At 34.7% G+C, this 17790-nt stretch overlaps 1 protein-coding gene across 1 annotated transcript in view; it reads left to right on the top strand.

Moving 5' to 3' along the window:
* The window catches only part of RICTOR (RPTOR independent companion of MTOR complex 2), a 78984-nt gene that overhangs the window by 22116 nt on the left and 39078 nt on the right, over positions 1 to 17790 (top strand). The window contains exons 4-7 of the mRNA XM_057433244.1: positions 6281 to 6345; positions 11976 to 12107; positions 13044 to 13107; positions 17020 to 17146. Coding sequence (XP_057289227.1) covers positions 6281 to 6345; positions 11976 to 12107; positions 13044 to 13107; positions 17020 to 17146 — 388 coding nt within the window. The remainder of the gene's footprint in view (positions 1 to 6280; positions 6346 to 11975; positions 12108 to 13043; positions 13108 to 17019; positions 17147 to 17790) is intronic.

Below are 17790 nucleotides of genomic sequence, written 5' to 3'. Positions count from 1 at the left end.
ATAAAATTTAATCCTCCTACTGGAAATACTATTCTTGTTAAAAGAAAATCAGCACCAGTCTAAGTAGTTGCTGCTCACTGCCCCAGATTTTTCCTTCAAGGTCTGGGCAGATCTCACATTTGGAAGAAATACTGTTCTACTTTTTTGGTCAGGGGAAGCAAAATGTGTGTATTAATGTAAAAACAAATAATGTAAGTTAATATGGGCTTTCCTGACAGAGACTTTGATAGATATCTTGAAATTAATGTAAAACTTGATGTCTCAGGTATGTTAGGTTCAGGTTTCTTTCCTTGAAAGAGGACAAGATTTTTGAGGTGGGGTTTGTTTCCTCTACCCCATTTTTTTTTTTAAGGAGAAAGAAACAAATCACACAGTGGTTTGGCTTGGAAGGGACCTTAAAGCTCATGTGGTTGCAACCCCCCTGACACAGGCAGCAACATCTTCCACTAGACCAGGTTGCTCCAAGCCCTGTCCAACCTGGCCTTGAACACTGCCAGGGATGGGGCAGCCACAGCTTCTTCTGGGCAAATCACCCTTCAGAAATTACTGAGCTAGACTCCAGATCTTATGCGAAGTTAAATATATAAAATTTATTAAAATAATAATGATCAGCAGTCAACAGGATTTGTTACTTTGTCTGCAAAGATGATACCGTAAGGCGGATAGTTTTTTTGAAGCTTGCATTCCTAATTGGTGTAACTCCCTTTCATTTGTCTTTCCATTCAAGAAAAGCGTTAACAAGTAATAATCAAGTCCCCACAGCCCTCATACTTACTGTGCAAAGTAAGCTTAACATGATGTTTTAGAAAAACTTGCATTTCATTTATCAAGTTTTACTTAATAAAAACCTTACTGCTCACATTCTTGACACTTTGGCTGCAGAACATAGGTTGTTCTTACCCATCAGGCACTGTAAAGTTTCTGCTCCAAGAAATTAGCATCCCCAGTCTGGTGATACTCAGGCTGTGGAAAGGTGTGTTTAATGTTGAGCAGTGGAAAACTTAGGAATTTTTTTCCTCATCTGGTGCTCATCACCTAAATAAGTGAAGCTGCAGTTTGTGGGCAAAATTACAGCCTAACCTGTGTTAGACAAAAATAATTATGTTTCTTTCAAACCAGCTGTATGACTTTTTAAGCTAACCTGAATTCTGACATGAAAACTGTTTGAGGATTTGACCTCCAGTAAATGGTCGGTGATACCTTCAGTTGTCGCAGCAGTTCACAAGCTTGGTATGCGCCTTTGGCTTCAGTAAGCTGAGTAGGATTACCCATGTTTCATTTATATGGCCAGCTACATAGGGTGAGCACCTTGAAGTTTCCCAGCTTCTGCTGATTAATACCAAAACATCATGGTTACTTCTTTGGGGTTTTCCCCACCCCCATGAGAAGTAGTAAGTGATAAATTACTGAAAACCAGAAGGAACTGTACGATTCTGTTTACCTAGTGGAAAATATATTTTGAAATATTTATTTAGAATCCTTTATTATAGAAGGTTTATCCCACTGTTAGCTTCTGAGAGTTCCTCTGTATCTTTTTTAAAACTGAAAGTGTATTTAGATAATGAACAGGAAAAAAAAAAGATCCACAGGTGGTGTTTATAGGGATTTCTATCTTTCATTCAAAAAGAAAGGTATTCTTTACAGACAAAATGAACCTTAATTCATTTTAGCTTTAGCATAGCAATTGACTAGGCAATGGGATACGGCAAATAATATTCTAAATCTTCTAAAAACTAATTCATCATTATTTAATGTGTCTCTGCTTTTCTGCTATATATATCTGTTAGGTTTTGACTATGCTGCTGAATTTCACTAAATAGATATAGACGGAGTTTGGGGCTATAGAGGCTTTTACGGATTCTGTCTCAGTCCGATTCATAGTCCGTCATTCTAGTCTCATTTGTCCTCTGCAAAAACCCAGGTATCTTAGAATCTGAATGTAGTATTGACTGACTGTAATATTCATCCATGTAGCCAAACCACAGTGGGCAAAACTTGAAATCTCAAGGTAAATCTTGTAGCAGATATAAACACAACAACTGCTTAGGGGCGTTGAGATGTGGAACAAACCTGGAGAATTAACGGGTATAAATCCAGAGTCCACAGTTTCAGTAGAGGCTTCTCTTCAGACTAGAATCTACTGAGTAGTCTTCTCATAAATATTATCAGTGATGGTTGAAACTGTATCTTCAAAATTACAATGTAATAATTACATTTGGATGCACAGACTAATATTCTACTTTTACCTAGTAATTGCTGTGACTATGCTGTTGAATATAAATTTGAATGGTCTTGGTGTGCGCTTAGCTTGTGTATGCTGTTGACCTCCTGTGGTTTTGTTGTTTTGAGCTACTGTTTCCAAGACATGTTGATGTGTTACTCATATTGCTATGACTCATCCAAGTAGCATGAAAAGCTTGTAGCTGACAGTAAACATGAAAAAAACCTCTTCACTGTGAGTTAGTCACTGTCTGGCCTAGTGTAAGTACCATTTTGTCCCAATATTAAATCATACTTCCAAAAAGTCTGTGCTATTGCCATACATTTACTATTGTATCAAACATTTTCAATTTTAGAGTTGACTTACTGGAAGTTTTAACAAGTAAAGTATTTTCTGTGTGTTTATGTGTGTATATATAGAAATAAGTAACATTTATTGTGTATATATAAAAATACATACCTTCTGCAAGATATATTTATATGGAAATATAAACATATTTGCATAATTCCAGGCATTTACATGATATGGTAATCCACAGCCATTTTCATGAAATACAGCAATGTATAGCCAAATGCAGATTTTAATATTAATTATTAATATTAATATTGCCTACAAACTTAGACTACAGTGACAAGCACATTAATTGTTTAATGTTACAGTTAAGCATATGACAGTTACTTGGATTTGTCAGGAATTCAGCCATCAAAAAAAATTACTGCATTTTGGGCCAGAATCACTGACCTGCTTAATGTTGTTTGGATGTTAAATGAGACGAAAGTGGCAGAGTTTTCCTTATGATGTGTTTAAGACCAGACATTTATAACTGAAAAAATACCCAAAGCATTGAGGGTACCCAAAGCTGAACAGTATCTTCTTTATAGCAGCTTCATGACCTTTTTTTTCCTCTCCTTTAAACATATATCAACCCAACCTTACTTTTTTTTTTCACCTGGACTAAATGAACCCAATGTCTGAGCCTTCATGGGTGTATTGGGTACATTTTCTAGCCGCCTTGTGCATTTTTCTGCTCTACTTTTCCCAGATTGTCTGCTCTTAAAATGTCGCACCCAAAATTTTACAGTTTTGAGAGCAGCTTGGGAAATGATGAAAAAATTAATCTCGAACATAATGCAGTCCTGTAAGTATTTCTAAGGGTAAAAATGACTTTTTTTTTTGTATTTGTTTTGTTTGGGTGTTTTTGTGTTTGGTTTTTTTGTTTTTTTTTTTTTTTTTTTTTTTTTTGTCAAATGGCATCACATTTAATTTATAGTTCGCAGGAACTTAGAAATCTTGTTCTCTTTTTGAATTTTGTTTTTGTATTTAACATTCTGAATGCTTTCAGGACATCTTTCTGTGTTGGACTTGCTTCAGTTTTTGTGTCTTATTCATGTGTGATACCCTAAAGGATCCGTTCCTTTTATTTAATTGAATTTTCTTACTGAGTTTAGGCACTCCTTTCAAATTAGTTTTGAATTCTGATCTTGCTGTTTGTCTTTGAAAGCCATTTCTAGCTGGAAGTCCTGTAACTGCACTACTGTGTGTGAATTTCAGAGAAAGCTAATACATAAGTAATGGTGGTCCATTGGAATGAGAACAAACTAATAGCAAAAAAAGAAGGTGTTTGTTTTTTTTTTTAGGCCATTTTATCTGTTCATTCCCTGAAATGTTTCATATGTGTTCATAGGCATCATCTCAAACACTTTGATAATAATTATCAATACATTTAGATATCTGCATCCACAAAGCAGTTAAGCTTAGTGAAACTTGTAACTGTCATCAGGTTACATGACCATGTTTGAGTTTCAAGATAAGATTAAGTTGTTGAGTTTCTTTCTATGTCAGTGGGGATGTATGCGGTGGGACATATATAGAAGAAAACGGTTGGTATTGAGGAGCTAATAACCTCACTATGTATATTTAGTAAGAGTGGTTACTGAGAACTAGACTAGAGATGGTCCAGTGCACTGAATGCTCATTAACAGCAAGTTAGGTGGGTTCTTGGAACACAGCTGCTTTAGTTTCATCTCAGGACTACTCAAGATGAAAACCAATGGTGAGTGCAGTGATGGGAGACTTGCTTCAGGAATGCAGTAGTGCACAAACCAGCAGCTTTCTCAAGAATGTTTTTTCCTACATCAAAATTACAATTCTGTAGGAGTTTTTAAAGTAGGAAAGAAACACTGTTGAGGATAATGTGGGGTGTTAAATGAGGATTTCTCCTTTGTGCTGGTATGGAATGATGGGCAGATGTTCAGATGTATGAATGATTAGCCTAAACAACTATTGATGTACTTGTCTGAAACTGAACAATGAACTGTTTTTACTCGCTATCTTCTCACACTGTTTTGCTTACACTCTGCCAGCCAATTTTTACAGTTCATAAGATGCCAATAGAAATGCTAAAGCAGCACTGGTGGCCTTAGGCAGCCCAACAACATGGCATAAAAATAGATTGATGCTAGGAAGTGACATACTGTCATAACCAGTTAATACACTAATTGTCTTTTATAATCAATTAAATTTGAATGGTGGTGGAAAAAAATATATATAACTTGCCTCTGTTTTATAATCATCTTTGTTTATAGCCACTGTTAAGAAAAACACAAAATCCAAAATATTTCAATCAACCAAGATTATGTGAACCCAGATGTGGAGCTGATCCAGGCCAATTTATTAATCTGTCTCATTAGCAATGTTGGATTTCAGCATTATCACTACGCATTTTTCTCACAGTGCAGAAAGTTGTACCTTAAAATGTGATGTGATCTTTAGAATTTGTACTTGTTGAACATAAACCAAAGTATTGTTTGAATTTAAACCATCAAGCTAATAAAATAGGTTTAATTAGAAGCAGAGTTTCTGCAATATACTGTTTTTTCAGAAGAACGTAAAGAGTAGAATGGGAGCATGGAACATGTTTAATATTTGAACTTACAGTAGCCTTACTTTAACTGTTTAGGTTTTTTTTTTATTATTATTATTGTTAGCAGTAAATACATACAAAGAATACGGCACAGGTTTTGATATATTCTAATATATTCTAATATTTTCACTAGTTAGCACAAACACTTCCTGAGTTCCTCACTGAGGAGAAGCTGTTAATATTGTGCTGGCTTAGAACTGAACACGTGCCTGTTTTGAAAAGAGAGGACAAAGTGCAAAGCTATTGCAATCAGTATTAGTCACTTGAGTTTTTGCAAGTGCTTTGAAAAGTGCTTTGGGATTTGGATGTGATAAGTATTTTAGCTAGGGGTAGTAAGTGAGATTTCTTTGCTGCTCTTGCAAAGGAGAACAGCATCAGCTCTTCTTGCAGAATGGACTGTTTTCTTTCCTTAGGAGGCTAAAGCATTGGCATGCACTACGTTCCTCCTTTTGAAATTTGTTTTAAACATAAAAGCTACACTTGTAAATTTTCAGTCTTGTGTTCAGAATGGATAGATACAGTTGAAATGTTCAGAATTTGCGACAGTCTGTAGGTGCCGTTTTGTGTGCATTAATTCAGCCTTTGTACTGATGTTTTTCAGAGGTACAAGTTCTATGGAATCAATGGCAGGCTAGGCCAGATGTCAGTTACAGAACACTTACCACTGGCAATGCCCTCTGATTTTAATTTTTTTTTTCCTGACACCTCTGCTGCTGTAGCCAAGCATAGTAGTAGACCAGCAGTGTCAATCTTTGCTTCATAACTCTCACCTGAGAGTTCACTCTTCTTGAATGCGGATGTGAGTTCAGTCTCTCTCATGTCTTTTCAGGTTACCAATTGCCAAACTAGCTACTTGGAGTTGAAAAACTGACCAGTAGACACGTTACAGGATTGTGCAAGCTTTCTGCTAGTATATGAGGCCACAAATTTGTGTGTGAATGATGTATATAGGAACAGAAAAGTGACAGCAGAAATTCTCAAGAAAGTCTGAAGCTGGTACGCTTCTCCTTGCCATGAATGAAATTCCTCAGGTTTCTTTGAATGCATTGCCAGATATCTACAGTTTTACATAATTATTTTGAAAGAGTTACAAATAATACATGTTTTGTTTTTTTTTTGTTCTTTTTTATTTTCAGCTGCTTTGTAATATTGGCCATGCTGAAGAAAAGCTAGGTTTTACGTATGACAGCATCATAATATGGTAAGTAGTAAGGAACACTAGAGTAATACTAGGGTACTTTAATTTTTCTAAGTGCATTTAACTAAACTTTATTTCTGAGCTAGTATTTTGTTTCCCTAATGAGTTTAAATTTCTGAATTTAAACATATACCTTACAAATATTCTGGCTTAAATCAGAAATAGATTGTTCTCTTTGAAGCATTTCTTACTTACATTCCCCATAGAGTAAAAATACTTCCGGACTTGCAGAAAGCACTTTCAGTGAAAATGAGCACCTACAGAATTTAGAGCATGCCTTTGATATAGCATCAGGATTTAAGGATAAACATTTATGTTAATTGTGTTTGTGTATATGTGTCTGTAACATTGCTTTTTCTGCTACTAAAATGCCCTGTGTTTGTACTTCCAAGTGGAATTTTCCTGTATTTTATGGCCGTTTCTAACAATCAATAGTAACTACATGCTTATTTCCAGAACTTCTGTGGTTTTATGCAAACATTAGTAAATATGTCCTGAGACTCAACATAGGTGGCAGAAACAACTAAGATCTGGTATTTAATATGATTCTTGTCTTCTTCCAATTTAGTTATCAAACTTAGAAAAGCTAGTCACTCTTCAAGTAAAATGTTGGAAATGCTTGTGTAACGTCTTGTGGAAATATTGTAAGTTCTTTTGTAAAAAGAATTGGTTTTTCTTGCTAGAACTAAAAAAATTAAAAAAAATGTTAGTGTATTTTTGTGAATGCATATTTTGCTGTAAGCTTTAGTAAGTTCTCTTCTGATCTTATGTAATCTATTATGGTGCTTTATGGTGGTACTAAACATCATTTAAGAGTATAACTTCAAAATTCAGAGTTCTTTGGTAAATATTTTTAAATACAAGCCTTAAAAGGTTATGCACATAGAAGTGTTTGTTTTTATAGGCATAAGTTTGCAGAAAGATCTGCTAATCCAAACACAATTACAGATATTGATGTTCTCAGCAGACACATGAAGAAAAATAGCCTTCTGCTTAGAAAAATGCCAAAAATGGCTTCTCAAAAAAAAAAACAGCAAACCCCCCACAAATTCCAAAAACCACCAACCCCCAAAAAAACAAAAGACAGCCAAACACAACCCAAAACAAACAAACAAACTCTAAAAACACGTATCAAGAAAGTTACCTTGGTTAGTGTTATTTTGGTCAGTCTGGTGGGTCCATTGTGTATGTACACTAGAAGTAAATTTTTAATGTGTGTATGTTGGTTATTGTGCTGTGGTGTTAATTTTCAAATTCAACGATTCCACTCAGATGCTAACATTTTAACAACCATAATCATGCTGATTTGTGGTTCTTCAGAAATATTTATAGGGTGGGTTGTTTTAATGAGATACTGACTTTTCAGGCAAACTTCAAAATGCTGCTGGAGTTACAGGTGTTCTGTGGTAGTATTCTGTTTGCACATTGTTATGTAGCAAAACATGCAGATATTCTGAGTAACTTGCAAATATCTGAAGTTTTTAATAGATTTTGGAAGTGACCTTCAGGTAGGCTAAGTTTATATATTCCTTTGGACTTAACATGCAAGTGCTGTAATTTGCTCTGCTGTTGTTCCCAACATTATCTTGGATTTCCCTAGGGAAACCTTTTTGTTCTACAGAGCAAACTTGGTTTTCTTTGAAAAATGTGAGAAGTTATTTGGATGCAAGAAGTACCTTGTGAGTTTTCTGTTTTTGTGAGGTATAAATGGCTAGTCTGAGTGCATTAAACTGGAAGGGAATTATGATTTCAAGAATAATTTTAGATTTCCTAATAATTTTAGGAATAAGATTTCAAGAATAATTTTAGATTTCCTAGTCCTAGGGTTTGGGATCAGTAACCGTGGTAGACTGTTTACCCAAACTGAAGACAGTCACAGTCTGCAATAATTGCGATTGCCCTCAAGTTAGAAATCTGTTTCTTAGAGCTCATTTTCCTTTTAGCATTTTGTTAGGTGCCTAATTTTAGTTTCTTCCTACCAGCAGATGGAGATAATAGTGACACCTTGTGTTGTCATTCCCAGTGTAGATGGGTCTTCCCGGTTCCCAGAGCACCATACCATTGACAGATGAGAGGAAGCCTTGAGCCATGAAGAAAATGGAATGTTGGTAGGCCTCAGAAACTTTTGAGGTCTTTTAGAAATGTGCCAGGAGGCTTTGGTCATGAAAGCAAAATTCAGAATATTCACTACTACCTGACTGGATCAAACAGGGATTTGTCAAAACCATGGCTATCTTTGCGTAGTGAGTAAATGAGGTGCTTTAAAAGAAGGTGCAGGAGTGATACTGTAATAGGGATTGAGTATCTTTTCTTACTCCATTCTTTATTAGCTCTTCCAGACTTTCTGTCACTCTCAATGTTTATCACCCTTAATTCTGTCTTAAATTATTTTCATTTCTGCAGTGACATTTAAAATACTAGGGTAAGTGGTATTGTGCTTAGTTTTTTCTCTTACAGAATCGTGATGTCTTTTTGGCACTTTCAGCCAAGTAGGTGCATGTGGAATGTGCATATCAATTTTCTTGATCTGATGGCTCTTTTAGAGCCGTATAGTATGAGTTTGTAACACAGTTTTTGTATTGATGTATGGGAAGTCAGATCTAACAATCTTGAATTTGCTTCACCATCTTGTTAACTGTGCTTACAGATAATTTTTAAGTTCCCTTGGTGTTTTTTATCACCCCATCCTATTCTTATAAATAATGTTGTCATGTGTATTTCTGCACAGCCACCCACCCTGCTTCCTCCAAATCAGTTACTGTACACTAAATACTGCCTACAAAAAGAGACACTGAACTTGGTTAAAAATGGGGACAAAGACTTGCCAGGGCAAAGATCTTCCACTCACCTTTGCTCTTCCATTATTTTTTCATATTTTGATTTGTGAAACTACTTTTCATCATTCTATAATCTTGTTATATCTCTTAATACAGTCTTCAGCAACATCTTATGCCTTTTTATATGTTGTTGTAATAACTCCTTTCAAGTCTTTAAAAAGAGTAGTATAATATAGTTTGTGTAAACTGTACTGGGTGCTTCACATGGCTAACCAGTTTTATTTTGAGGTAATTTTATTTTGAGGTCATTAACTGGCCTCTGGGTGCCTTTTAGAATCCTTTTTGTATAGACCTGATTATTGCCATTTCTCCATTGTGGCCACAACCATTTATAATACGGTGCTATCAAATATATGCAGATAGTTCGTGTGAAGCTTGGTGCGCTGCTGACAATACTTACTGACAGATTTCCTCCAGTTCTTCCATCATTTTCACTTCTTGGTCTCAAATGTTGTATAATAAAAAAAGCTTTAGGATAGGAGAAGAAAATGCTTGTATCAGTCATGCCTCTGTCGGTCTCTCACGTGCTCCCTTCCTTCTTTTTCTTTTGGGTTATCCAGGGGATCTGATTTAATTTTTCAGGTTTTCTCCTTGTGGCACAGCTGAGAAATCAGAACATGTAGATGCATCCAGCCAAATACACATAGGTTTTCTTACATACATGTCTCCTGTAGCATGTGTTTGTTGTCTTTATAAGGTCAGGTTTCTTTCAGGTTTTTACAGTTCAGTCAGTAACTGGTGATGGGTTTTGTGTGTTTTTTTGTTGTTGTTTTTTTTTTACTGGAGATATTTTTGTTCACCCTTGTATACTTCTATATGTCACTGCTTTCACTGGACCCTTATGGATTTTATGGCCTTTATTTTAGGTCTGTTATCTTTCTGGCTAGCTGTATGTATGTTTTCATTGCATTCTCACTGTTTGAAGATAGTGGCACATCCTTTTTTGGTACCTTCTGCTTTTAGATTTTGGATCTCATGATAGCATTGTCCTGTGTAGTGGTTTCACTGTTGCAAATTCTTAAATTTACTTCTGCCCACAAATTAAGAGCATCCTTGTGAGATTTAGAATGAGTTTTGAAAGTATTGATTGCATTTGAGAAACTATTTGTCTAAAGATTGGTTTGGTCTGCCATTCAAAAGATGTTTCCTCTCAAATATAAAAGTACTTGGGGGAGGAGAAGGGGAGGGGAATGGGGGTGTGATGGGAAATGGAAAAATATCACTGAGTAGAACTGGGTCTTATGTACTCATTCCTCAGACTTCCATCTCTGGAAAGCTTCAAAGCTAGAAACAATTTTTTATCTGTGATGTAAAGAATACCAGTTATCCAGTCAGCACAATTGAAGAGTTGATGTAAAGAATACCAGTTATCCAGTCAGCACAATTGAAGAGTTGCTTGTCTGTTTTTCTTGAATAACTTTGGAAGTAAATCTTTTCTCTAGTACAGCTTTTTCTAAAGAAAGAATTTTTCTTAACCTCACTGTATAGAGAATCTTTCTAATTTGCATCTAGCTCAGCTTAAGTAAACAGAGTCAATTAGTGGCACTGTTTTTATGTAAGAATCATACTTGATACAATAGCACCAGGGTTTTTCCTGAAGTAATTTCCTACGTCATGCTGAAAGTAATAATTGTTTAATCTTTATTTGTGTCTAGTGTTGCAGCCTTTCTACTCTGTCTAGATACCAACTGAAAGTAGGTTCCTGTTACAGTAACTTTTCAACAGGCCAGTTCTTCTCCAGAACTACTCGTAAGAGTTTCAGCATTGGAGTAGCTGATTACCATGGATGACGATCCTAGAATAAGAAAGGAAAAAAAATTAAGCCATTTGTTTATCACATGCTGAAGTATTTACATTCTTAGATGTCCACTGAAAGAATCCTACTAAAATATGTTATAATAATATTATAATAATATAATTATATAATATTGGGGTATTTCCCCTGCCCTGTGTAGTCAAGGAAAAAAGGGTGAATTTTTTTAGGTCCTTCAAAAGGACAGTGTGTCGTTTAATACTTTCTTATCTCAAGAGGCCTTCTTGTTTCCTTTTACGTAGATAGTGAATTTAGGAATTACATTGTGATGGCAGTTTTGATGACAGTTCTGTTTAGGAAAGCTCACTTCAGAGCAAGCAAAATGCTTTTAAAATCTATATAAAGAGAAATAATGTTTTGGTTACGTGTTAAAATGAAGTATGTAGCAATCTGTGCAGTGTGGGACTGCTTAAATTATGACTGTCATATTTCATGCAAAAATAATGTGGTGCCATAACGTCTTTAGTGAGTGGTGCATATAATTACTTAGGGTGCAAATTTGTCTCTCTTTGTCAGATTTGTCTCTCTTTTGTCAGATTTGTCTCAAAACATTGTTTTGAGGACCCGTGCTTATGGGTTGGCAGTTTAGCAGAGGAGGAAATGTGCTCTACCTGTTAATTTTCTTTGACTAATATTGTGCTCAGTTGTTTTGTTAAATAACAAATTGTATACAGGTCTTGGTCATGTATTATTTCTGTTCTCTGGGGAATGAGGGGGCTGGAAATTGGTTTGTGGCTTGTTCAGATTGTTATATCTGTATCTGCTGACAGGGGAAAGATTTGGCTTTCAGTCTGTACATGTAAGTATCTCAAAGTTGGAAAGTTAATAAAGAACACTTTCTTCTTTTTTTTTAAATTTTTCTTTTTCTTTTTTTTTTTTTTGAAAAAGCAGACTTTATTTTAAATGAGTAGATAGTAGCTGCAGCTGGTGAAGTCAACTTGCTGCTAAGCAGTTGTTTGTCCCCCTTGTTTTCTGCACTGTAGCCTGAGGTTAGCTTTACTGAATGAAGCAAAAGAGGTGCGAGCAGCAGGATTGCGAGCTCTCCGCTATCTAATTCGAGACTCCAGTATTCTGCAGAAGGTCCTGAAGTTGAAAGTGGATTACTTGATAGCCAGGTAATTTTTCTCTTCTTTCTTTTGTAAATAGTACAATTGTAAATCACTTGTTTTTTTACGGTTGAGGCAGGTTTTTTAATATCCTCTTACATTCTTGATTGGTAGTTTTAATAAAAGCCATTTTTCTTCAGTGTGAATAACATCCTTTAGAAATAGAAGGAAAACATATTACACAAGCTAATACAAATAATGATACTATGAGTAATACAAATTTCTGTTTTCAATCATAAATGCCATTAATTATAAATTAATCGTGGTGTTCTTAGAAGGTTGAAGTATCAATAATTTTAATGTCTTAAGGTTTATGCAATATGTGATTCTTATTATCATCAGGCTTTGGAGCCTCTAGTGTGAAAGTAGCTAATGCTCAAGAATTTGTATTTTAAGTATAAGCCATGATTCAAGAGAAGAGTAGCAGCAGGCACACTAGCAATGAGATGATAAGCATGATAAGTAGATGTAAATGTTAGCATTTCTAGTGCTTCCTTAATTAAAATCTTCTTAGTTTTTAATATATTGATACAGATTTGTGTTTCTGCTTATAAATATATATACATAGTCAGTTTTAATGTACTATTTCATCTTGTTGGAGTAAAAAAGACTTCTGATCCCAGAACACACACAAAACATGTTTATGTGAATCATTACTAATACTTTGTTTAGTCTCATTTGAAATGACAAATGTCATTATGCCTTGCCGTAGTATATTTGAGAACTTTCTAGTGATTTAATTTTTATGAAGATACCTGAAAGAATATAAACCAATGCTAATTGACCAATCATAATAAGTATGCTTGCTGAAAGGCAGAATTCTTAAACAGTCATAATACTCCTTTTATTCTGTTTATTCAATTTCATAATTATCAACACAAATTGTTAACAGTTAAGGTGAAAGTTGATGTTATAAACAAAATGTGTTTTTTTAACTTGTTTTAGGTGCATTGACATACAGCAGAGTAATGAAGTTGAAAGAACACAAGCACTTCGATTAGTCAGAAAGGTAAAACCTAATATATGGTCTTATCAGCTATGCCTGTCAGTCATACTGACTCCTGGTTTTCTTCATCAGCAGTTTTTTTTACACAGTCTCTAATACCATACTTTGATTTGAGAAGAAATTATAGCTGATATTTCAAAAGAGAGAAGGAAGGATAGCACTGACACTTGCTTTGAATTTAATCTCTCACCACTGAGGATCTTGAGTGGGCTAGAAGAATCCTGCTAATTTCCCTTTGATAGACATAAAACTGGACAAGATTTGGGAAAAACTTCTCAAATAATGAATGCAAGGGTATAAGAACCATATATTAAGTTTCATCTAATGACTTATATTTGTTGTAAAGTGTGTTTTAAGGATCTGTGAATCAAGGATGGGAGATTTTCTGCCATTTGAGAAATGAGACAAATTGCTAATGCTGGAATAATCAGTTGAAGGAATGTTTCTAGCCTTATTGCTTTAGCCATACAGGTTCATGCTATTTGTACTTCTTAGATACACAATGTGACGTAGGTAGTCTGGTTGCTGCACGGTGTACCCATGGATTTGAGATGTTTGAAGCTGGTAGCTGCATTTGCAAGTTCATTTTAGAGAAATTGGCATATACAGCTATGTAAGGTATTCTGCCTTTGTACTGGACTTACTTATTGTTTATTGTGCTTATATTCTTCTACTGAGCATCTTAGCAAAAACAACCTGAAGTAAAGTTATAAGTAGTTGGAAGAGTGGTTCCCCAGGAGCATTGTGTGTTTAATCTGTTTTGTGAGTATATATATATATTTTTCAGCAATATATATATTTAAGTTCTAAATATGGAAGTGTGATGTGCAATTTCTTCTTGTATAATAAGCTCACTTGGCTTCTGTCTTGTAGAAGAGATAATACATTTGATTAACTGTTGCACCAAAAAGTTTTAAAGCTGCAGCACCACCCCATGCGTCCCCCAAACTCAAATAAACAAAAAACATTACCATAAAGGAATGGATCCTTGTGGAAGTCACAATTTATAAAAGTTCTTTGCTAATCTGCTTTAAAAAGAGAGCTTCAATGTGAAGCCAGAATAACTTAAATGGGAAGAGGAATGGAAACAGATTCATAATTGGTTTTATTTGGGTCAGAGCAATGTTCTTATGCTTCCTGGACTTTTTTGGACTTTTCTTAGTCTTGCTTGAAATATACGAGATGCAGCAAGAGAGGTAACTCCATTAGTTTGATTTGAAGAAATGATCCTGAAAGATAAGCATTTAAAAAATCGTAGAGCTGACCACCAGTTCTGCTTTTTCCTCCATCGTTGTAGAAGGATGCCGTGCATTCTTCTTTGATGCTGAGAACTATGTTGATGAAAGATGTTTCCCAACACCTTTTGCTACTTAGAGCATTCTTTTTTTTTCTTAAAAGACATTGTCAGACAACAAAAAGCCAACCCACCTGCCTGACAGTAAAATTAACAACTTTCACATGTCATATCTGAATTAAGCATGCGTTGGCATAGGGCAGTCAGTAGTTGAGAAAGCCCACTCTCACAGGGAATACTGTGGCACACATCCCAAATGGCACATTCCATATTTTCACACTTTCTTTTTGTTACTGTCTCTTGCCCTTTTCCCATCTCTCCATCACCCTCAGTATCTTGGGCTCGGTGTCTTGATGTCAGGATTTCTAAAAGTTTATATAAAGGTCTAGAAGAGGACAGCGCATGGCAGATAAAACAGAGTTAATTCATTTGTGCAGCAGATGATTTACTGTGAGCCGTGGGAGAGCTGCACTGGGTTCCACCAGCATCACAGAACTATTTTCAGTTTCAAATTCTCGATGCAATTCTTTAACCTTATCTTTGATAGAAAAAATGCTTACATTAGGATAGATACAAAACTTCAGAATTAAAATATTCTCACACTTTTCATAGAGTAGAAAAATACAAAACATCCTGTTTAATGAATTTATAAAATGTATGTAATAAATTTCTTTTAAAAATATATGCAGGAAGAGAAAGATAATTTTAATTTTTTTAAATTTAATCTCTGATTTTTTTTTTTTTGAGTGCTCACTATCTCTTGACTGTAGTCACATCTGTATTTCCTAGTAGGAGCTTTACAGTTTAGCGGTGTCTTCAGCCATGAAAAGAAGGGCATAAAGTTGCTTCAGAAATTATTTCTCCATCTAATAGAAGTCAGTAAGACCATTTTTAAAAATAATTTAATAGGCAGAAGGATTTTTTTATTTTCAAAGCAGAAGTCAGGGTTAGGTACAGTATGAGCCACCTTCTTTCTTCCTCTTCTTTAGAGGAATCTTTATAAACACGAAAGAGATAATCTTTTTTACTTATTTCATCATAGATGCTTATAAGTAGCCTTGCATCACCTGTCCTTGGTCTTTAGAACTTCGTTTCAATACCTAGAGCTAAACGAAAGCAAATGTGAAAGCTTATATTTATTCTACTAATGTAGAAGTAGATAGGTATGCTCATTCTACTGCTAATTCTTTTTACTTCATGGCATTGTAAAAGTGAATGCCCACTGTGTGGGTGGGGAAAAGTTTGTTTTTTCTTTAGAGTCCTATCTTAAAGTTTCCTGTTTTGTGGGTGACAGTATTGTATACAACAAGAAGTTTCTCAAAAACACATTTTAAAAATGAACTTGTTAAAGTGTTACAGTATATTTGTCAAAATGGTTGATCTCTTCTTATTTTGAAATACTTTGCAAAGAAGGCAAAACAGTTAATCCCTTTTATCTGAACAGATATCTATGAGACACTGAAGGGAGCTGTAAAGTGAATATAGGGCAAAACAATTTTGGAAAAATAAGATAAGCTTGCTTTTGTTGGCAGTGAAAGGGATATTAAACAAAACCTTTGGAAACTAGCTTTAAGTATTTAGATGTTTGGATTTTTTTTTTTTATTTATCTTTTTCTTTTACCTTTTTTTTTTTTTTTTTTTGCATCTCACTTTCATTTATTAGTAGAAAAAAAAGGAAGTTACATGGTTTAGTGGGCTGTAACACATGACGTTGTTCCCTTTTTAAGCAGTCAGATAACCTACTTCCTCCTTTGTAGTACATCTTGCTGGTGATGTTCATGTTCGAGAGTTAAAAGGTTATGTATATTTAATTTTCACAAACTGTGAAAAAATGTAGAGTTACTCAGACTTTGCAGTCAAAGCCTCATTTGAGGGAGGACAAGGAGTTGGTGGCATTGGTTGGTTGTTCTGGTGCAGGGCTTTTTTTCCTTTAATGTGTTCACCGAGGTTTGCTCCTGAATCTGGTGTAAATTCTGATCATCCTAAACTAGCAGCTGAGGATTTCCATAATGCAGGGCTTCAGTAGTGTAAAGGAGCAATACATTGTTCTATTTTGTATCAAATTTATTGCCTTTTTTTTTTTTTAATTGAAGGATTGGTTTCTGTAATTGGACACGGGTCTTTTTTTCGTCTTTGCTTTCAGTTTAATGTGTTTGAAATGTGTGCAGCGATCTAAGGATCTCTATGAAACAGCAGATTTTAGTCTTGGCTAATGAAACAGTTGGATAGGTATTGAAGAATCTGCTGTGGTATGAATTAGTCTAGGAGAGTTTGTAATCTACTGTGTCATTGTATAGTATTCATTGTCAATAAATTACTGGAAAAAAAAATAAAAAAGGTATCCATAGTTCTCACTGCAGCAGACATATTTTTAACCATTTCCTATTATGAAAATATAATACAAAAATAAAAAAGTGAAGCAGGAAGAGAATGGTAAAGTAAATTGACAAAGAATTTCAAGAGCAAAAGAAATAGTTCTGAGGATTAGCCAGGTATAACCAAGTAATAAATGGAGTAGTCTGTCTGGTTGTATCTAGGAAACAGGTTGCTGGTGAATCTCTGAGTACATTTAGAGAAATCCTGTGAAGAAACCAGAGGGCTTTTTCTTTCATTTTTGGCAGATGATCACTGTGAATGCATCATTGTTCCCCAGTTCTATTACTAATTCTTTGATAGCAGTTGGAAATGATGGTCTTCAAGAAAGAGACAGAATGGTTCGAGCATGTATAGCCATTATCTGTGAACTAGGTAAGATAACTGAAAGCTAATTAAGAAAAATTTTTATATGGTTGTCATCAGTTTTTTAAGAGACTCTTTTCGGTGGGTTTGTGTTGAATAGATGATATTCAAATAATTGAGGGTGTAATCATATGTTAAATACTCTTAATGTCAGTTTCATGGATTTTAGTCATTAGTTTGATATAAACTGAAACCACTTTAACTTAAAATCAAAATCTTCTAAGTAGCTGAATATTTCAGGTGCTGTTCTTTCCGTTGAGACTTGCCAATTTTTAGTTTACATTAAAAACATTTCCCTGCTGCAGCTGATGTTTCTAAATCTAATGGACTGAAAGTAGGGAGAATTCCATCCATGAAATGCTGACAAATGTACAGGATTTTGCAGAACTACAAAACATCTTCCTTTAATTTTTTTTTACAGTGAGTACTGGCTTTTCGAAGTCAATGTATGTGTCCACCATGTAAAGGCTATCTGGATGGTGGCTTATCCCAGCTCCTTATACTTGTCTGTTGGTGCCGATTATCAAAGTTGTTTCAAAATAAATCAGTATGAAATAATTTCAGCAGTTTTTTGAAGACAAACTTCTGTTTTAAAGAAATAAATAATCTGTTACTCTTTGGGTTAGTATAAAATACTTATATTAGAATATAAA

The sequence above is a fragment of the Pezoporus wallicus genome, unplaced genomic scaffold, assembly GCF_028554395.1.
Source record: "Pezoporus wallicus isolate ANWC-B61680 ecotype Strahan unplaced genomic scaffold, APGP_CSIRO_Pwel_v1 contig_5601, whole genome shotgun sequence".
In the NCBI taxonomy this organism is placed as follows: Eukaryota; Metazoa; Chordata; class Aves; order Psittaciformes; family Psittacidae; genus Pezoporus; species Pezoporus wallicus.
This window is presented reverse-complemented; position numbering and strand designations above follow the sequence as displayed.